At 32.1% G+C, this 23,395-nt stretch overlaps 1 protein-coding gene across 1 annotated transcript; it reads right to left on the bottom strand.

Annotated features, from left to right (window-relative positions):
- Positions 1-10,717: 10,717 nt before the first annotated feature.
- On the bottom strand, positions 10,718-22,376 carry LOC127720966 (uncharacterized). The gene is made up of 3 exons (XM_052227689.1): positions 22,157-22,376; positions 12,717-12,894; positions 10,718-11,152 (listed from the first exon to the last, which is right to left on the bottom strand). The coding sequence occupies exons 1-3, from the start codon at positions 22,289-22,291 to the stop codon at positions 11,091-11,093; spliced, it is 375 nt and encodes a 124-aa protein (XP_052083649.1). The 5' UTR covers positions 22,292-22,376; the 3' UTR covers positions 10,718-11,090.
- Between the last annotated feature and the right edge of the window lie 1,019 nt (positions 22,377-23,395).

Below are 23,395 nucleotides of genomic sequence, written 5' to 3'. Positions count from 1 at the left end.
AACGTGTGACGGTACTGAATACAGAATTAGTCTAGTCAATTTAGTGAACAACTTGCAACTAATTGCAACACAAAGTTTTTCTCTGAAAAACAAGTCTGTTACTATCTATAAACAACATACTAAAACTATACAAAAATATATTTTGCGGAAAGTGGTGTAATTTATAAAAATGTTTTGTAGTAAAAGCAAGGTTATATGAATTACTTCCCCTTATGTGCCAAAGTTGAAAAAAATTAAATCATACAAAAAGTGTTCTGTATTTTTTAAAATTAACAGTTGAAATAATACAATACAATACATAATTAGTTCAATTTAAAAGAATACTATTACAAATGAATCACTTCCCTGTCTCAAAATTTGTATATTTGAATAAAGATATAGACCGAGATTGTGTTCTGCTATTTTACAATCCAAGAATCTAATTCTCCAATTTAGTGTAGGTAAGTAACCTATAAATGGAAAACTGTACTGAATTAGAGTAACCAACTTAGTCACATTCTTACTTGGTATTTGAAAGAATTCTGCCCCTGTGTTAAAGGCACAGACATTTTATTTTTTGATGGGGGAGGGGTTCCAGAAACACATGTTTTGTTCTTTATAAGAAAAATGTTATTGAAAGATTCAAAGTCTTTAACATATTTTTTCTCCACAACTTTAGAAAGAAAACAATATATTTTTTTTCATTTACCTTCTGGAACAAGCATGTTAAGATTTGGAATCCAACAATGTTTCATAAAAAAATAAGAATGATGAGTGTTAATTGATTTTATATTAAATATTTATTTCACAAATGAAAATTTAAGGCTCCTCGAAGCAAATAGCTACTCATGCAATTTGCGACGATCTCAGTACTCACACACCATATAAAAAAGCTTTGACTGTATCACTGAATCCACTTTTCACTTTGGTTACTACTATTCGGATGACTGTGTACTTATTTATATTTTAGTCGGTGCCACCAGTGTTTATTCATCAACTGTAATTACTAAGCTTTGAACCAGCTATGAGAACTCAGTGTTTTTTTGTTAATTGGTTATATACTCCGTGCTGATCTTTTTGAGTTGAGCCCTTTCCAACTGGGTTTTACAATTTGTTCTTACGTTTTTTGCTATTTAAATAAAATTGAGAATGGAAATGGGTAATACTGTATGTCAAAGAGACAACAACAAGGGTCTTCAACGCAACGAGAAAATCCCGCATCAGGAGGTGGTCCTCAGCCGGCCCCTAAATAAAAACTGTTCCTGATTATTGGAGGGTTGAGTGCTCGCAAAAAGGGTTAACCATGCACACTATGAATATGATTATCACAAGTCAGTGGCCCTTTATTACTTGGTTGTTATTGTTTGCTGTCTGTCATATTTGTTTTTCCGTTTATTGTTTTAACATTAATCAGGCCATTGAGTTTCTCGTTTGACTTCTTTTATATTTTGACGATGAACTATAGTTGTGTGGAAAGTGATGGTTTCATTAGCAAGCGATCAAACTTACTACCAAGAGATCACTGATAGAGTTTAGTGGACCTTAAAAGCTCTTTTGGCATTAGGTGTATTTTTAAAAAAATTTTATAGTTTCGTTGAAATGAATTGAATACAGGTCAGCGTTCCGGAATCATAAAACAGCGTCTTTAACATTGATACATCTGTAATAGAGTATATCTATGAATAAAGAGATATTTGATGTTTTTAAAGTCAACGAGAAAGCAACCCAAAACGACTAACAAAACCCAACAGACATACTTTCAGATTAGACATGACTATCTAAACGCTATCTCTGGTCATCAAAGTCGCCCACAGACACTACAAATTTTAATTCATATACAGATGATGCATGATCATTTTTTTACAGTTCTTATGCTAAAGCTGATTACCTTTTATTAAATTAATTCAATGAGATATATTAAATAAAGAACTTGGTAATGCTTTTCTTTATATACTAGTAAGTATATATATATATATATATCTTTGACCATAATATTTTCATATAGCAGACAACCCATGTTAGTTCTTTGACATTACCATTTGGTTGATGTTTCAGATCACCACATACAAGCAGGTTATAATCGTATTGACAAAGCTGCTCTTGAAATTACCTTAAACAATATCAGATCTACATTTAATTTTTGATCTATGAGTTTGACTGTCCCTCTGGTAACTTTTGCCCCTCTTTTAATGCTAATTTAGTGAACTAGTATATGTTCCTAAATTTAAAAAGCTTATATATATCTGAAATTAAACGTGGATATTGATAGAGCTTGCTAAATAAAATTAGCAACACATTAAGAGAAATCTTCAATCACATCGTCTGTGTTTAACTGTGACTTTATGCAATTCAAATATTGTAAAAGTAGCTAATGAAAAAATACGCAAAAAGGACTACAATCAATGACGATGCAAGGACACTAGAAAAATTACTTTTCCAGCAATTAACATGACAAAGTCAAAGTCAGTAACCAAACTGATTTACAGTTATTTGTTAACACAATCATTTTTTGTTTATTATACCTACACGTATAATTATTATAAATACATAACCGAAACATAAGATAAAATTTCAAACTTCCACAAAATGCACATACTGAGTTTTACTGTGTGTTTGTTTATTCTATATTGTCTAGAGAAACTAGAGGAGGGTTGAGTTCTCACACAACATGTTTTACCCCTGCCACATTATTGCACCTATCCCAAGTCAGGAACCTCTAGCCTTTGTTTGTTTTGTGTGTGTGTGGTTTTTTTTTTGTGATAATTTTGGTTCATTTGTATGTACTGGAGTTTAGGGTGGTGTCCATTTTGCTGAACTAGTGTACACAATAATTAAGGGGTCATCTGAAGCCCACCTCCGTGTGCCGGATTTACTTGCGATATCAAAGACCCATTTGTGGCCTTGTTTTCTCTTTGACACATTCCCTGTTTTCATTCTCATTTTTTCGTTTTTAAAAATCAAACTAGAAATAACCAAGATTTTTACATTTTCATTTTATATGCCCCTCACTTAGTGGCATTATGTTTTTTGTCTGTGCGTCTGTTTGTTCGTCCATCTGTCCTGCTTCAGATTAAGGTTTTTTGTTAAAGTTGTTGGTCAAGGTATTTTTTGGTGAAGTTGAAGTCCAATCATATTGAAACTTAGTACAAATGTTCCCTATGATAAGATCTTTCTAAGTTTAATGCCAAATTAGAGTTTTGACCCAATTTCACAGTCCACTGAACATAGAAAATGATAGTGCGGGTGGGGCATCCGTGTACTATGGATTATGTATTAGTGTGTAAAACAAAATATTTCACACAACAAATTGATTATTATTGATATCGATAACAAGAGGAATACATATGCGATAAACATAAGATAATATAGTCTGTCTATAAAGATCCTTTGTCAAAAGTTTTAACCATGAATAATCGAGTTTTTTATTTCCATTTTTCTCTACAAATCACATTTTACACAAGAATTACAATTTTTTAAATACTAATCACCATAGGACTTCTTAAGATAATTAAAACATTAGATAGTATTCTCTATTTTCTGTTAAGATCCCAATTTGAAAGTTTTAACCATCAATAACCGAGATATTTTCATTTCCAGTTTTCCGGGTTTTCGGTCTTAAAACATATATTCAACCAAAATTACCCAAAAATAAATATTGATAACTAAAGGACTTCACAAATAAAACATAAAATAGTATGTTCTTTTTTCTATATAGATCAAATTTCAAAAATATTAATCATTAACAACGGAGATTTTCTACGTTTCCAGTTTTCAGCGTTTTTTCACTAAAAATCACTCATTTCACCTCAAAATTACTTCAATATGAATAATAATAACTAGAGGACTACATAATACTCTATTAAGATAAGGTTTCCTGTCTTCAACAAGCTTTAGGTTTAAAAATGTAACCATAAATAACAATTTTTCTTCTTTTCCAGTTTTCAGCATTTTTTCTCTAAAAACCACATATTTCACCCCAAAATAACCTTTTCCGCAAATTATATCAATGTATAGTTTTAGTATGTTGTTAGTACAAGTCTATTTTATAATTTGCACTAAAAAAAACCTTGTGTTGCAATTAGTTGCAGGTTGAGCGATTTTAGAGCTAAATTGACTAGGATAAATAACGTTATTTTTATTCAGAGGTATTGAAAACAATATGTAACGGGATCTGAATGGTGTTTGTTATTTTATTTTCACCCCCTGTAGTAAATTTCAATATAACATTCGACTGAGTTAATTTTATTTCGTCTTTGCTAGGTGCATTTTTAGCTTTTCAAAACTGAATCTTTAACTTAGCCCTACCAAACTAGACAATGGTGATGTCACCGATGTATCCATGCATGAATAAAATAAAGTGCTGAGGTACAATTTGAATTAATTGATGGTTGCTTAACGTCTGGTGGCAAATATTTCATGCATTTTCAGGACGATACAATACAATTTGAAATAGTTTTCTACAAAAGACACATTTGATGCAGCTGTCAAACAAGGTTAAACATTCTGTTAGCTTTGAAAATTATAATGAAAATCACCATCCTGATAAAATACACATTCTAAATATAGAATACCCTGTATGGTGTAAACGTGTTGGTTGTGTGCGTAGTTAGTCGGATAAACATGGCAAACTGTATGCCAAATTTCACTTAAATATATATATATAGACAAAGTTCAACATTCTGTCGTTCGTGGAAAATTATTATAAAACAAATGATCCTGAGAAAATATATGCACTTTCAATATAGGTAAAATAAAAATTCGGCGCAATTACCAAAATGCCAAATTCAACAACCTGTCATAAAAAAAATCTGACGAGATGCGCATCTTATCTTTGGTATATGTACTTACACCAGGTACATAATTTAAAAGTTTAAGCTTAAAAACTGTAGTCCTAAGAAATGAGCCGTATAAACCCTATATACCAAGTGCGGGACGGACTGTCGAACGGACACGGGTAAAATAATATACTCACAGCATTTTGTCAAGGGAACACACTTTATATAAGCATGTATGATGATGTTCTGTTTTATAAATCATTTGGTGATACACTATCTTTTTGAATAAGCAATTCATAGTGGTATGGTAATTCGGAGATCTCAAATGTAGCAACGTAAGCAAGCTAACATCCACGTCATTTGGCCTTTGATAGAAAGTTGTCTTATTGGCAATCATACCACATCTCCTTATTTCATAATGATTTGAGTTTTCTCCTGAAATACAAGACGTTTTAAGACTAACAAATACGTACTAGGAGACTGAAATATGTCGCTGTTATAGTTAAAATCTTACTTTTGTTGTGAACATGTGATGTTATAATTTGATAGATTTCATACTGGCTATACTAAACGTACTTATTAACTATCCATTTCAAGGGACCAACGAATCTTTACTAAAACTACAAATTAGCAGTAAAAAAATACTCAACCATCCTGCATTAGTCACGTGTTGTCTAGATGTTTTTGGTTTTGTGTGTCGTTAAATGGCCAGTTGTTGTTTTATTGTATACCCCACATTTCCAATTATGCACACAAAGAAATAACAACCCTTTTAAGTTACATAAATACTTGTATACTAGTCGTAAAAACTCCTTATAAGACTCTCGGGCTTTTCCCGACGCCAATGTTAACAATGTGCCAATCCCCTAAAACGGCACCTTTGCTAATCGTCTCTGAGTTGTTTTGTCTCCCCACTTTGTGAAAAGGTGCGTTTTTATTAGCAATACCTGTACATCATGTCAAACCCAAATCACCAAAAACACACCCACCCCCGAAGACCAAAGTGCAAATTGATGTGAATCTAACATCCAAATGATTTTAAGATCTCGTTGGATTTTTGTCTCCCTGGCGCGCGTTCTAGGGGACATGGAAATACCGGGCGTCTGCCGTTTGTCCGTCCGATCTTGATAGCTCTCTCACGTGTTAAATTCTTGCTAGATTTTTACAAAATTTATATACTAGTATTAGGTTTTTATCAGCATTTGTGAAAATCAGTGCCGATTAATTATTTTTAAAAGAGTTATGCTCTTGGAAATATTTGTTATATGGAAAATTGCATTTGTAAGCGCTCTCACATGTACAATTTTTGCCAGATCTTTTAATAATGTATATCAAACTTTAAGGTTTATATCAGCATTGTCTTGGATAATTTCAAAAGTCAGTGCCGATCAAATATGTTTAAAAGAGTTAATTTCCTTATGTCGTAACTACAATACCCTTCCCTTTTCACGAATGTGACCTACATAATTAGACTATTTACCGGATTTGTAATAACATAAGCAACACGACGGGTGCCACATGTGGAGCAGGATCTGCTTACCCTTCCGGAGCACCTGAGACCACCCCCAGTTTTTGGTGGGGTTCGTGTTGCTTAGACATTAGTTTTCTATGTTGTATCATCTGTACTATTATTTGTCTGCTTGTCTTTTTATTTTTGGCCATGGCATTGTCAGTTTGTTTTCGATCTATGAGTTTGAATGTCCCTCTGGTATCTTTCGTCCCTCTTTTAATGGAAATATCTTTTAATAACTTGTTTGCGTTCGAGGCGCTTTTCTGGATTTACCTTCATCGAAGTACCGATCATTCATTTATAGTATATTGAATCGTTTGATTGTAAATTTCGAGAAAATAATTTATTTCAGAATGGAATTGAAAGAAAAAATGTAACGGGGTCTGAATTATTTTTAATTTTATTTCGTCCTTACCGAGTCATCATTTAGTGTTGACATTCAATATGTTTAAGCCTTTGTTAACTTTCTCCTAAATCCGATGAAGCTGTCCAGTTTAGACTGTGCTTATTAGATAACAATGCTAGTAGTTTATTTTAATCAAGCTTCCAAAACCATATCGGATTTTTCCTATACAGTCCAATAAATTTCAAAGACTGTTTACACTTGAAACATAGGTAACGTTGTTCGGTCAAAATATCTAAGTCCAATTACTCTTCTTTTTTCAATTCATGCCAACAAACCATTTTCAGTCTGAGTTTATATGTCTGCTTGTACGGTGCTTTTTTCCCCTCTAAATTCTATCGGTATTCTTTCCAAATAAATTTCCTTTTTCTATTTTGCTAGCGACGTTTTTCGGTGACCATTCAAAAACGAAAGGGCTTCTTAGCGGAATTGCATTAATTATGATACAATTCCCCATATTTTCACACATTAACATGCGTTTCTATATTTGGATTTCTACTTTCAAAACAAAATTTCATCGAGAAACGGCGTGCATCATTAATAAGAATGTATCGCAAAATAAAACCAACCCAGAATAAAAACTCAGCCTGTTGTGCATACGAACACATATAGATAAATCGTACTGCTTACTTATCAATAGAAACAGAACATTTAAAATGTATATATTTAAATGTAAAATATGAGAAGAAGAATGGGAGGAAGACGACGAAGCAATTAATGTTAAATAACGTATTGCATCAAATCCCTCGACACTGCATCTATGCAAATTTACTATTAAAAAAGTTTATTAAAAATAAAAGGTTGATACATTATTTAAATTTCACATCACAAATTTTTTTTTGTTTTTCTGATTTTTGTTCTTTCATTCGAATCACATCTATGTAAAGTTTTTGTTTTGTGATTGAATATGATACGTATAAAAAGCGATGCTGAAATGATTTTTAATATACAATCACATATTTTTGCAAATTTGAAATAAAGAAACATTTATCTTTTAACTACTTTATACCGGACTGAAGCAAATTGTTATGAAACATCAGGTCTTACGTTTGCCGTCAATTTCATGGATGTCGACAACAGCAGGAACGATAACTCGTGGCGTAACGTCATTCGGTATCGTGTAACCTCCTAATTTATTCGGTTTTTTTTTTCTACTTCTGGAGTCACAACATATTTACAAAGTCGATTTGTGAATTTGCAATATTTAATTTAATTTTTGTCAACAGTTTGGTGCCCTTCATGGCTCCCTAATAAGTAACGTTGTCAAAAAGGACGGAGACGCCAAATAAAAGCACAATCCGCAGACAGACAATACAATACCATGACCAAAAGAAATAGATGAAAATACAAACAATAGTCTACTGAATACTATAGAGAAACCCTACTCAAAGACCGGAGTGACCTCCCGAAAGTTGCACCGGAAAGGTCGACAGTTCCTGCTCCACAATACTCATCATGTGATCAATATTAATCATATTGTTGTTGTTATGGGTGGATTGACGTATGAGTGTTTTTTCGTTCAATTGGCAAATACTACATGTATATCAAGACGAGAACTACTGGATATAATAAGAATGTGAATTTCTTGTAATTAAAATGTTATCGAAATTAGTGAACCAATGCATGCATATACACTAAACTAAGTCATGTATGCACTTTTTTATATGAAACTTTTCCTTTGCAGTTGTTCAATGATTTGATGTATTTAATTTGTTCTTTAAAGGGGCATTAGCTGTCAAATTCATGTTCACCGATTTGACTCAAATTCTCATATTTGATTTATAACATACTAAAACGTATATCCAATAATTACAATAAGTCTAAGATAAACAGTTAACAATGCAGACACTAGATAATATATATCAGCATTTCGTGTGTATTTTGGTTTAGACGCCATCTAATTAACCATTGAAATGACCTCCGAAGACTGCCAACGGTCACATAACCCGACATAAACATAAATATAAACAGATATCGACCTTGTGCAATTGGACTTTTCTAGGTCTGTTTGATTTCATGTTATAGGTTAAAAAAATAAGTTAATCATCGTTTTTACCTGTATAAGAATGTTTTTTATGTGGATCGATTCAGTCAACGAAATGGTTCACCTTTGTTTCACTTTCAATGTTGACATTCTTTTCCTTTTAATGGCTGAACACGACTAATACATGTGTAACCAATCTCTAGCAAAGGGTTAAATTGAAGGTCACATGAATAATGATTCAATGAGGTCGAATTATTCACTTGGAGGTGAATAATTCATCACCGATGTTTCTTTACTTATTTTGACAAAATTGAACCAAATTGGCTGCTAAAAGCGAATTATTATTTCATTATTTCACTTTTATAAATGATTGAACAAAAACAAACGTCGCGTAGTTAAGGTTAATGCAAACGGAAAAATATCGGCGAATTAGAGTACGGGAAGACAAAAATTCAATAGCAGTACATTTATGAAAATTAATTTTTGATAATATAAAGGATTTTCTTTTACAAGAAAGTTCATGTACACGTGTTATGTAGTGAAACCTTAGCCATTCAAGTATATAAAACATATTCCTTTTTTTTTTAAATTTGAAGATTCATATGTCTTTAATCTCCGGATTCTCTTTCTTTTATTGTTTCTGTGCGCTGTCCCCTTGCTCTGTACCCAACATCTCTACTTATTCAACGTTCTTATTCATAACTTATTGAGAAAATAGCACTCTTGAATAAAAAGATTCACGATGACAAATAATGTGCAAATGTCAAAAAGTGCATCCTCATAGGCTTCTGTCTTTTTTAAAAGTTGTATGAAATTTTTCGCGAACTTATCAGCTACAAAACAAATTTGATCTGTTTGAATCTAGTATACTCACATTAGGAAGCTACCATCTGATTTTTATGGTGGGGGGGGGGGGGGGGGGGGGGGGTGGGGGAAGCTAGGATGAAAAATTTTGTCCTGCATTTTTTTAGTTGTAATCTCTGCCCTGCCTATTTATATTTCACTCTATACTCTGTCTTTTTTTTATTAGTTTATCTTGACTTTTTTTACATAAATTGTCATCCTGCCTTTTTTTTTGTCAAGTTGCTCATCCTGCTCCCATAAAAATCAAATGGTAGCACCCTTAAAGTGTTTCAAGCTATTCTTGTTATCTTAGTTTAATGTTTATAGTTGGTTTGTGTTCTTTGACTGTGCTCGCAATCCTCCTTAGATTTATGATTGGTATCTTCTATTTTATCACTGTCTGACTTATCACGTGGGAATGTAAAATGACACCAATTTGATGTATCTAGCAAGTGGAGCAGTAACTCCTTACCCATCAAGAACAAGTGGAGCAGTAACTCATTAGCCGTCAGGAACAAGTGGAGCAGTAACTCCTTAGCCGCCAAAAACAAATTGTTTGCTGTTGACAGAAAGTTGGTAGCCCATTTATGTCTTTCTTTGTTATTCAATATACATAGATACATAGATGTGAATTGCTGTTCCTGTAAAATTAACAATGTTTTGCCAAAATCTTGTTTTACATAATAAAGAGTAGCCAAGATACGGGACATGAATACGACACCCTCTACAACGTTTTATGTCATACAGGTTTGCTTATACACACGTCCTATGGACTCAGATGGATAGATGTCTCATTGGCAATCGTACCAAATCACCATATTTTCATATATTGAAGAGTATAACCTAGGCCTATCAAATAAAATCACTCCCCTATAAAAAGTATTGAATGAATAAGTCTATTATATATTTTTTCGTTTTTTAACATTTGTTCTTTTTGTAGGATTTTAATTCTTTTTCTATTGAATTGTCTAATTTTGTATTTTGTATTTTTGTCATTTTTGTTTGGTTTTTTTTCTGCTTTTTCGGGCGGGATAAATTTGTTTTTTAAATTTATTTTTTCATATTTTTTTTTCTACATTTGTATATTTTTAGGTTTTTTCTTTTTTCCAATCATATGCCTCCTTCGACTGAATCTTTTGAAAATTGTTTTCATCAGACATTTTTTAGGGATATATTTATACTTGCTTTTCAAAGTATATGTATAAGAAGAAAGCACGAATTAGTAACTTAGTAAACTTAATTTATTTAGCAAAATCATGTTGTCATACCCTATAGACTATCACAGAGAGATATCATCTTAAAATTAAACTTTTCCCAAGCTTCGTCTTAACAAATAGTAAACATACTCATCCCATTGGGAAATTAAGATACCAGTATGTTAACGAGATCTCGTAGATCATAAGGCATAATTCTATATATACATGTAAACAAAATATTGCAATGGGAGGCTTCCATGTTTGATAGCGTGAGAATTTATAATTTGATTCTTTCAAAATGTCAAATTTGATTTATTGCTTTTTAAATCCCATACTACATTTTATTTTAATCTCAGACTGTTATGGGCGTAATTAAAATGATGATATTTTCTGTTTTGTCTTATTGTCGTGACAACCATGGACCAGCTGGGCAAACTTTCCATAAGCAAAGAGCTACACCACCTGAAATTTATAAAAGAAAATTCAAACAAATGTATACTATAACAATAGGTCTGTTCAAATTCAAACACATGTATACTATAGAAATAGGTCTGTTCAAATTTAACAAACAAAAGGTACTTTCTAGTATAAGAACACATGATAAAAACAATGAAAATTAGTACAGAAATGGCAATTTACTTTGAAATAACGGTATAACAGATAACAAATACATAAGAACAAACAAACAAACAAAAAACCAAATAAAAACCATAATATACTATATCAGAGAATGCTCGCTCTCATATAAGCATTTTGTGTAGTTTTATAGTCTTTAGGATGCATTAATTCATTTAAAGGCTTGTATGTCATCTTAAAAAAGGTAGGAAGAATACAAAGTATTTTAGTTAGGTTTGTTTTGTTTCGTTGGGTTGTTGTCTCATTGACGTATGCCCTACATCTCCGTCTATACATACAGATTATATTTGTTTGTTTTAGCTGTGAATTCTAGCAAATACGTCTCATGTTGAAATATTGTAGATGTATTATGCTCTGCATGGCTAATCTAATTCTGCATGACACATGTCCTCATTATTTACACAGAGAAGGCAATTTTTTAAATGATCCACGTAGTAATACGTTGGAGACAATAGACAAAATTAGGTTTAACCTTGAAATCGTATTTATAAAGTTAAAGGGTAGACATTTGAACAAATTCCTAAAGTACAGAATGGCAACGTTAGAATTTGAAATTGCAGTGTGCCAGACTTAAAATTTAAAAATTGCAATGTAATCATTTTACTACTTTGAAATTTCGTACAATGGAACCCCGAAAGTGTATTTATTAACTTTGACACCTATCGTACGACATAAAGACCTGTGTTTAGCCCGCTTGGTTGTGCAGAATGTACAAATACATAGTCACGTTATGTCATAAAACGGACCTTAAATTCGAAGCCTCATGTATAATGAGTGTGCACTCACGTAAACTCTTGCAAAAACTATTTTAGGGTCGGAAAGTGGTATGTTGGTAGTAAAAATGTCTGCCACTATCCAACAAGCTGTCCCACGTTGCTTAACCTACCGATTGGATGTATTGTTAATTTGCTCCTTAAAAATCACAGGGAATTTCCAACTGGATATTAATCAACCAACAACGAATCAATCAATCATTTTATAAAAGTTTTACTTTCATCTATCTACTTTTCTTTTTATGTGGATTCGAGAGGCAATAGGTCGAAAAAAAGGCTTACAGCTTGAGACCATAGTTACAAAGTTAACTGATGTTCTATGCTAAAATTCCTAAAATCCTTGGAATATCAAGGTTAACTGGGGTAAAGAAATGCGGAAACTTTGACTTTTACTGTCTAGCAGTAAGAACTGTGTTTAGGGGTCGTCTGGTGGCTTTTCGAAGGTCATTAAGACATGAAATCAAATGTCCTATTTTGGGAGAATGTCGGACTTTATGCATAGCAACTAACAATAAAATGTTTTTTTTTGAAGAGGCAACAGGTGCAATATTGCAATGCAAAATTTCTCGAGCACACAACATTTTTTCCCAGTGCTGTCTACATGTGTCTGTACTTACCCCTGCTAGATCTAGCCAATGCCATTCTTTTAGCTGCCGACATCATTCTTCTAAAACTGGATCTCTTCAGATTTTCGCTACTGTATGGGACACTGTCATTCTCTGTCGATTGGTTTACTTGATCCGACATCAAATTACGTAAAATTGCTTCTCTGTATTGGGGTGATAACATCAAATTCTAAAACAAATAAAATAACGAGAGAATAAGTATTTAATCACATTTATAAACTTCAAGATCATAACAGATGAAACGACCATTAAGGAGAGGTAACAAAAAAAGGACACTTAATCGTACAACCAGTTCAATAATACTTGTATTAAATGTCCCACGATACTCTTTTATAAACTATATCTGATATAAATTATAAGTCTGACAGTGGCGGATCCAGGGGGGGGGAAGGGGGGGGGGCTTTATTTTGACGATCAATGCTTTTGAAAGGGGACATGTGGTTGGAAGATATGGTATGATTTCCAATGAGACAACTCTCCACCAAAAACCTAAACTAAAAACAAATATGGTATGCAGAAGACTACATACAGGCACATACAGAATGTGGCGGGCTTAAGGATGTTCGCTCCTCTGTTTCAAAATGACTAAGTTTTTAAAATTTGGCGGGAAATGATTCTCTCTTGAGTTTCTATCCATTTAACATTTGCACTTTTTTTCTTTCATAAACTATGAAAAAATGACAAGCCTTATAAGATTTTAAAAAATGGCTTTTCAAACTGTATGTAATAAAAGAATGAAAAGAAGGGTAGGGGTTAGCTTGCAAAATTTTTATTGGCCCTACATGGATATAACTAGAGGATTCCAAATATCTGACAAAAAGTCAAAAACAAGAGTAACGAACATCCTTGAACATGTTTGCGGGTAGTCCATTTTATTGACGACAAAAATACTTAGCTTCAATGCAGGTCTAACTGACAAGCTTTTACATTTATCGGTTTATCAAGTGTACAACACCTTTCCATAAAAAAAATAACAGAATTAAACATGATTCTCGAACACCTGTCATAGTCAAAATGCACTGAAGTGGGTTTTCAGTCACAACTACGTGGACATATAGGCCTTCAATCAAGGCCCGATCTAATATTTTACATTGAGTTAAAAAAAAAAATACATCCGATTGAAAATTAATTATCTGATATTAGGCGATCAGTGCGTGCTCTGGTCCTTTCGGTGCTTGTTCCACAAACAGATTTTACTATTTTTCATTGCCCGTACTTGATGACATATTCAGCACCTCTTGTGCTAGAATTCACCGTTGGTGTCTCGATAGAACACCTGTTCTTTTGGAACAATTAAATCGTTCAGACTAACCAAGGGATCAGATGACCAAAACACTATTTTTGTTGCCTTGATTTGTTAATCAGATAATTATAACTTTCAGTGGTTTTTTCATACGCTGTGTAGTATAACATATCTTATAAAGATAAATAGTTCTTCCATTGACACTCCTAAATTCACATTATTACTAAATTCAATCAAGTATATTTATGTAAAGTGCTCTTTTCACAACTTGGTAGTCATAGTATGCAAATCTTGTAACCAAATCTTATTTCAAATCCAATGAAAATAATGACTATAATCATCTCGAAAAGGTTAGTTTTTTCTGTGGTTACTTCAACTTATGATTTCCGAGAGGAAATTAAGAACATTCCGGCTAGGTATTTGCTATTAAATCATTCTCGTCACGAGCATTGTTTTTACAATTAATCTACCATCAAAGGTGTCCCATCTGAGATTTAACATAAATGAAACTACATAAAATCCTCGGCAATGATTGACGCAGTATCCACTGGGATGATAACAATATTTCCAGTTTTACGGAGTATTCAGTGTTCTAAATTTAAAGATAGTCCTTAGATAATTGGTTAGCTGAGATATCAAACTACTACTGCATGTTTTTACGAGACAATAATTGAAATACAATGGCATCTCTTGTCTTTTGTCTTAGCACTAAGATGAGTTGATGTGGAATTCCTATGGGAATCAATTATACTCCTTTTTATTGATGAAATGTATCTAAATGTAATTCCTGCAATATTTATTCAATGTTGTAAAGGATGAGTGTGGTCTTTTTATTTGAACTTTGAAAAGACAAACAAAAATAAATTGAATAAGATAAATAACATTATTACGGTACATGTATCTATATAAAAAAAACCTTATGTTTGTTGTTTGCGTGTGTTGTAATTTTACAAAATTCATATATCGAAACAAACACGAACTATTATTCGTTGTGTGCGTATGACCTACTTTTACAAAATGCATATACAGAAACAAAAAAATGCTCGTTATTAAAATGATTTAAAAGGGAGGCAAAATATCTCAGTTTTGAGACACAGCCTCAAAAACAATGTACACAAATGACTTGCAAATTGGACTTGCAATATGAAAGTAAAACAGAAATTCATGCAGCAGTTAACTCCATGCAGAACATCCAAGCAGCTGACTTTTGACAATACGTTTGTCTTAAGTCGTATCTTCACTGTATTTTATTTAAAATCACATGCGACTTTGTAATGTCATTTCCAGTCAGGACAACTAGGCTATATGTCTGAACGATTTGAAGTTCCTGTCTGTTTATGTATATGTATTGTTTGAAACTTTATTTTTGCCATTTGCTTAACACACTGTAGCATCTTTCAACATAAAGATAATAATGCATAGAAAAGTGAAAATTTCTTAGAAATAAATCAATTAAGGTTTGGCATGAAAACGCCCTTTTGTGAAATTCTTTCGTATAACATGTTTATTTTTTTAATGTGTCGTGTGAAAATGTTTCATTTAATGATAAAGTAGATTTAAAATAGAACCTAGTTTGTAAAACGCAAATCCTAAAACAGGCTTTTCTGATTTCTCCTTTCACTGTTGGTCATCTCATGAATCCAAACAGACCACTTATGTCGGGTTCTTACTTGCTTTTTTGAGAGGCAGAAAATACAAAGACAATTAATTATGATTTGGTGCAACTTATTCGGTGATTTAGCCCACAAACTTCAACACTCTGTGCAGACATGCTGCCACAAGCTATTGATTACCGAGGCGGTTTACACCATGTTGTGGTTTTTCTATTCATATTCAAAGGTAACACCATTCGTATTCAATCAATAAATTTAATTTCGTATGAAATACAGTTTCCCCCGTTTGCTATTAAAATGATTTATATATCAGAGAATCGATATATATATATAGCTATAACTATAGCTAGTTATACATTACTTGAAGTCTCCTTGATGTTAGGTGCTTGGGAAACCAAACAAGTCACAGTTTTGGCGGTTTGTAGGGCGCGGTTATATGATACAATACAAAGTTCAGAATTTAAATGTATCGGTTTTGAAGATGCTCCATGTAACGATGTAGTTTGTCAGATTTTAAATTTGTATATAGTTGCTGCCATATTTAATTCATGTATCTATATGACTTTTTAGTAGAGAAGTTTGTACAATCATGGAATTATTATTGTCTATACTTCCATGGTACAACAAATTAAAATAAAAGTTGCGTCGCAAGTGTAAATAAGAAGTTATTGCGAGCAACCAATCATATCTATGTGTTCTTCTATCTATAGACAATTGAATAAAGATTAGAGAAATACGTTAAAATTAAATTCGGACAAGCAGGGCGAGGAAGAATTTAATTTACGTGTAGCCTCCCTCGTAAGATTCATTTACTTGGCCGTCTTCAGTGACACATTTAAAGTACTTTTAGATTTTTTGTTGTTGTATAATTTAATAATAAAAGAATGACCACATAGCGAATGTGTATGTCACTTTCCCCCCAGTACAAGGACAGATAATGGATAAATGTTGGTAGAAAATGTATACTTGATAGTTAAATATAAACGAATAATGACTTCCGGTCCCATGGGGCAGTATTAAGATGCCATGTTAATGGTCAGCTGAATGTAATTTGATCAGCGACCCGACTGTTTACACATTACGCATATTTACGTTACACGTTAATGTCCATAGTTGTTCGAGTATATGCTTTGTATAATACTATGGTTGGAAGAGTACGACTAGGGTGCGATTTAGATCATGACATTTTTATCATTCGTTCTGCATTATTTTCACACGCTAGGTGTATCATGTCATTTGTAATAATCTTAACGAAATTTTCGGATTGACTGGCTGCCAAATCGAGTTTTAGAGATTTGACTACTATTCGTTGAATTATATTAACAGATAAGGGGGAGTGTGACGTTATCTTTATTGCAATCAAAGGGACATCACCAAACAAGTGGGAGAATCGCGAGGGAATGGTTGTATCTTAAATGTAAATTAATTTATAAAACATAAGTCAAGTGTTACATTTTTTATTTCATACGTACATTCACAAACGCTCTTTTGGAATGTATTTCTCGAGCAAAATAATAAAAACTAAACTGCCAATTTCTTTTCATTCATTGTTTATTAAAGTATAAATTAGGTCGCTTGTTTTCTCTAATGAATTTAGTTTCATATTTTGTCATACCGGAGACTTTTATAGCTTACTATACGGAATGGGTTTTGCCGATTCTTGACGGCCTTACGGTGACCTGTAATTGTTCACATTTAGTTGTTTTCTCATTGGCATTCTTACCACATCTCATTATTTTTATATAACTATTATCTGCGTTCAGCTATTGTTTTAAATATATTTGGAAGAGTAAAAACAAAGTTTACTCTTAATGTACTTCATTCGATATCTAAATTATTTGCACGTGTTGGTGTATTATAACCATGATAAGAATTAAAATGAAAAATTTGGACCTACATCACGCCTTGGTAAATCATCTCTATTATTCTTTAATACTTATGCTTAAGAAGGAATGCAATTGATTTTCAATTAGGATAAAAGTTGTGGAAAACAAAATCGTGTCCATTCATTGTTATAATAAATGAAAAATTTTATATATATATTAATTGATAGTCAGTATGAATTATCAGTGAATCTTGAAATAGGTTGTATAAACGTTTTTTTTTATACCAGGAAGGATAAGGTTACTATACTTATGTGAATGTCAAATGAAGAAATGATAAACGAGTTAATCCTAAAGCTTAGTAAATTTTGTAACACACAGGACCAATGAATGTTATCACAGATGTAGTAAACGGGAAACATCAAAACAGATTAACTACGCTTTTATATTCTTTTTATATCCCATAAGCTAAGAGATGTCCAGAACAAGCATACATAACATTTCCATAATTGGTGTCCAGAACAATCAATTGTCTTTTAAATATATTTTATAATCTTTAGCTCATCGCTCATTTAACACTCCCTTTATATTTAATGTAATATTTAAGTAAAAAGAAGTGTCATACAGACATTTATTGGCGTAGTGGAAAGAATATTTATGAAACTTCTACGACAAATTGAAATCTCTGATGCCGCGGAAACCGTCAAAGAAACGAACTATTAAATGATCGCTTACGATTTAAAATAAAATTATATAGGAGATATTAGAATTGCTTTGGTGAGTACTACGAACTTATCACGATATATCGTACATGAGGGAATTGTCATATCCATCCGTTGATATGTCTTGAGATTAGTTTTTTTTTAATGAAATGTCGGTTCGGGTTGATTTGTGACATCTTACTACCTATAAAAAATAATAGTCTTTTATATTGTCGTATACATTAATTTTTGTACTTTTATAATTTGCGCTGAAGATGTGATTACTAAAAAAAAAACACACATATTCGCTTTCAGCTTTATAACCGAGATATGGCCAATAAAATACGACAACAATAATAAAAATATTACACGGAATTGTTAGTACTTAAAAATGCATAGGATTATTTGCTTTATTTGTACAGTATCGTGAAGACTGATTCCATATCTTTAAATCACCATTAACAGTTCAAATGCCAAAACCTGATGACAAACATGTAATTATTGCTTTTGTTTCCGGCTTTGAAATTTGGAATTTATAATTATTTCACGCATCTAATTTAAAGAAATGTCTAAATGAATTTCTCAAAAGTCATTACAAATTTTATAAAAAAAAATTCACTGCATGCTATCAGATGATAATTAAAAGTTTGATTGTGGTTCGTGTGTGATTAGTTAAAGAGTTTCATGTTCGGTTTTCACGCTCAGGGGAGGTAACTGTTTAGAATGATCTTATGATATATGATAAATTCAATGAAGTAAAAAGGAATGTATTTTGTGATTAATACTACAATACATGTTGTTTACTTAATCTCAAAGGTTACTGGGAAGTATGAACCATACCTTACCACGCAAACCCCTGAATGCTGAAGTGTGGTAGTTGCTTGATATATATACCACAAAGCTGGATATTAAACTATATCATATATGTAGGACTCTAAAGTGCGATGGTCACGCTAAAGTGCGATGGTCTACGCTAAAGTACGATGGTGTCTTACGCTAAAGTGCGATAGTTGTTTATTTGCTAAATTACGATGGTATATCACGCTAAAGTGCGATGAATCAAAAGGGTAAGATCATAGGGCTAAAAACGCCAAAGTACATGGATGTTAAAAAATTGTTTTTTTGCAAAAGCGAGTAGGCTTTATAATCTACCGGTAGGCTCTAGATTTAGAAAATCGACCTCGTTTCTATTGCTAAAAAGGTAATTTAGGTGTCACAAAATACTATGTTTTCTAGAAATGAATTTTTAACAATTCGGGCGTATCAAATATTTGGATCGTTGGTGTAGCTTACCGTTCACACAGTCTATCAATTATGTGAACACATCCCCTTACAGTCGTCACTGTAAATTATAAATACAAAATTCGTTCATTTTCGGAATGTGTAACACTTATTTGTATATTAAGCTTTAATTCAAATGCGAGAGAAAGGAGGTGTTTTCCGAGTTTTCTCCTTTTTCGTAGCGAGTACAAATACTTGTTATATTTTCCTACAACAGTGTACAAAGTAGTGATTAAGCGGGCAATTTATAATTTACGCATGAAAACATGTACCTTTTTTACAGACGTTTCTTTTCCATAAAATCCACAATATTTTAACGGGGACCGCAAAGTATTTTATAAAACTGCAATTAACGTTAAAATGATTTTAATGTATCCATTGGTCTCCAATAAAAGCAGGATACAGTATACTTATGCGTATACTATTTTGTATAGATCTGTAAACTGCAGATACAAGTCCTCCTTCCAGCACCCGAAAAAAAACCCCACACATTTGCTTTAACCGACGGAGCACGATAATGTTTAAATCAATTAAGTCATGGACACTTGGTTTATAAGTTGTTAATGAAATACATCTTCCAGCATGTACATTTTTGGTTTGTATAAACGACTCTTAACGTCATAATCCAATTGCGTTTCTTACGTCTATACTTTCGCGGACCATCGGACTTTAGCGTATGGAGGCATCGCACTTTAGCAAAGACCATCGCACTTTAGAGTCCTACATATTATATACTTGAGATCATAAAAAAATCGATTACGATCATCAAACTCAAGATTCCAAAATCATCAAATCAAAATACTGGATTTAGTGTTTTGAGCACAAATTTTGTACTCCTAGTATTGAGTAAAGTTTTATTACCTAAAGGCCATGTTTTCGATATAATCTGATCTTTATAGTCACATATTTGATCTAAACTTATGTTATGTCATTGTATAAACATTTGCGACGAAGACACACTTTTATATGTTTCATTTATGATGGGACCAAAACTGGATAAAAAGTATAAATCACAGCTATATGTTTCCATTTTAGAGTGTTATTTCTTAGATGTTGCATATAATTTGTAAATTTGTCTGTATAATATTTGATGATGATGATGATGATGATGATGATGATGATGGCTGTATAACTTCCAGCGACAAATTACATGTATATTCAGGACGAGAACATGTTTATGTAATATGCGTGAAACGCTGAGCCGGATTGTCAACTACCAATTCACAAGGTAACAGTTCGCTGGAAAATGTGTCACCCTACACACGACTCTTTATTCTGACTCCGAGCCGACTAGTCTTTTCTCTTCCTCCTTATTGCCGTGTGCTTAGCGGAGAAGCAGCACATACTAATTTCAAAGTCTTTGGTTTGACCCGGCCGGGGTTCAAACCCGTGACCTTCCGCCCTTGTGGCCACCACGAGACCAACGAGGCAGTGTTTGTAATATGGAGGAAATAAAGATAACCAATCAATCGTGATATATTGTTAAAATTAATAGATACGCTTATATAAATTTTAATACATTGTTAATTTGATATATTTGACACGTGTGAATGAAGACATTCAAACAAGTGAAAAAAAAACAACAAAAAAACAACAAAAAACATAAAGCAGATTAAGAAGAAATAGATTTAATTAAAAAAAATCAATCAAATAATACATTTGGAATCTTCAGTAAGGAACCTCTAATCGGGCCAATACAGGAAAAGGCATACAAGAGAATAGAACATTTTTATAACACAATAGTTCCTACGTATTAGTTTTTAAATATGTAGTTTGATACATATACATGTGTTGATAAAAACCAAAGCTTAAGGGATGGAATTAACTACAGAAGGAATGCAATTGAATTTTGATTAAGATAAAAGTTTTAGAAAACAAAATCGTGTCCATTCTTTGTTTATTTTTACACGAAAAAATAATTTTTCATACAGATCTCAATTGATAGCCAGTATGAATTATCAGTGAATCATGAAATAGGCTGTATATATATATATATATATATATATTTATTTATACCAAGAAAAGTAGTCAAATGACTACATTTTATATCTCTGCCTATGTAATAAATACATGTATGACGTATTATATGTTGTTATACAAGGTATAGGCAAGCAAAATTTATGTATTAATTTATTTATAATTTATTAATATGCTTGCATATTTTAACACGTAAACATCAACTACTGGCACTGCGCTTGTCAATATAGATAGATCCTTAGGCACTATAGATAGGTATAAAATAATGCACATGTACATGTAAAAGATACTGAATTGAAATAGGACTTCCTCAGATATTGCAATGTAATAAAGTGAACACAATTATAGAATGTCTCAGTAAGGAACCGACCATTAATGTTTTGTTTGTTTGGGGTTGGGGTAGGACCAACATTATCTATATAACTTTTTACACAAAACAGAATATTTTCCCCCTCGATTAATGATAGAAGAACACTTATTGTTTTTTTATCAATGTTGTATCTATTTGTTTTACTAATATTCAATACAAAGAAACTATATTTTACACTTCCCTTCTGAAACAATTTTGTTTGATAGAAATGTAGGATCAAACAATTTATCAAAAAATACTACCTCTCCATAAAATATGACTAGTCGATGCCTTCTGCTATAACTGCAGCAAAAGAGCTGTTCAATATTGAATATTATGGTTAATCAAACCAGTATTACTTAACAGCAACAGTACATTGTTAAACGTTAAGGATGTAAGCGAAGAGTACGTTTTTTTTTTAATAAATAATAAATGTTGACCTACCGCTGAAGCCGAATTCGTCAATTCTTCTGTGTCTTGTATGTAGTCTCCCATTGGTGCTGCCTTGCATACAGTCAACGTGAAAATAAACATAGATGTAAAAACGATAAGAAAAACTTGAGCTAATTTCTCAGACATAACTAAAACAATTTAACTGCAGTAAAAACTAAATAAAGTTTATCTAACGTTGCTGTTCCTTCCCTGTTCTTAATAAGGATGAGGATTAATTTTTCACGTTTTATATATACAGCTCAAGCCCACGGTCGTTCTCTATCACAATTTACCGCTCAATCACTGACGTTTTTAATATTCCCAAATCACATAGATCCAATTCGTTGACAATTATTTCAGCCTATCAATTGTCACCTTATTAATTTTGACGTACGGCAAGACTTATCTCCCTTGATAATTAGACAGATGTAAGATAATTCTAGATGACAATTAATACATCGTTATCGCTTGTTTTATTATTTCAAAATAATTGTTTTTCAAGTAAAATCGTGATTTATGGCATTCGGGACCAACATGGATCAATCCTTTTTTATGAATATATCAAAGAAATGATACTGTCAATTTCAAATATGTACATTTCATAGTTATAATGGAAAAGTGTTTTAAGAGATTTTGAAATTAGTAGCATCAAGCTAACTTGAGGCAAATCGAAATATTAATAATTTATTTCTGTCTACAAAATTGATTTCATATTTTAATCTTTGCTTTATTTTATATTCACTAGTACATTTAACTTATATCAAACATTTGCATTTGTGTTAAATTAATGGTAACTTCAAGCACAAATCTAAATATTTTGTATTATTTCAATCGCTAGAAGGATCTAATTTGTGTTCTTAAGATTTTTCATGGTAAAATTAATTCAAAGTAACTATAATTGTCTTATTTTTCGACTCTGATAAAACTTTCGGTACTACTATGGAGATCGTAATTAGTTTTGTAAGTCTTTGTATTAACTTTACAACCATACTGAGATTTTTTTGGTGTTTTTAGTTTTGTGAACAGTCGCACAACAAGTTTTTACCATATTGCTACAGTGTTTCTCTTCGTTTCTGTATATCAAATCATTCGATATTTTTTGAAATCATATTGTGTTATAATACTTATACCAAAGAGTAGTTGTATGAAAAATTAATATAAAAAATGTATGTATGGGCAATTGTGTCATTTGCCATTATGCTACGTGAAGGTCTGGATGTGTGTGTGTGTGTGGGGTGGGGGGGGGGGGGG

Source organism: Mytilus californianus, unplaced genomic scaffold, assembly GCF_021869535.1.
Source record: "Mytilus californianus isolate M0D057914Y unplaced genomic scaffold, xbMytCali1.0.p SCAF_11, whole genome shotgun sequence".
Classification (NCBI taxonomy): Eukaryota; Metazoa; Mollusca; class Bivalvia; order Mytilida; family Mytilidae; genus Mytilus; species Mytilus californianus.
This window is presented reverse-complemented; position numbering and strand designations above follow the sequence as displayed.

Coding starts and splice junctions, on each gene's coding strand:
- LOC127720966 (XM_052227689.1), bottom strand. CDS start 22,291: ATGTCTGAGAAATTAGCTCAAGTTTTTCTTATCGTTTTTACATCTATG. Junction 12,895..22,156: donor TGACGAATTCGGCTTCAGCG/GTAGGTCAACAT, acceptor TATTTGTTTTAG/AATTTGATGTTATCACCCCA. Junction 11,153..12,716: donor ATTGGCTAGATCTAGCAGGG/GTAAGTACAGAC, acceptor TATAAATTTCAG/GTGGTGTAGCTCTTTGCTTA.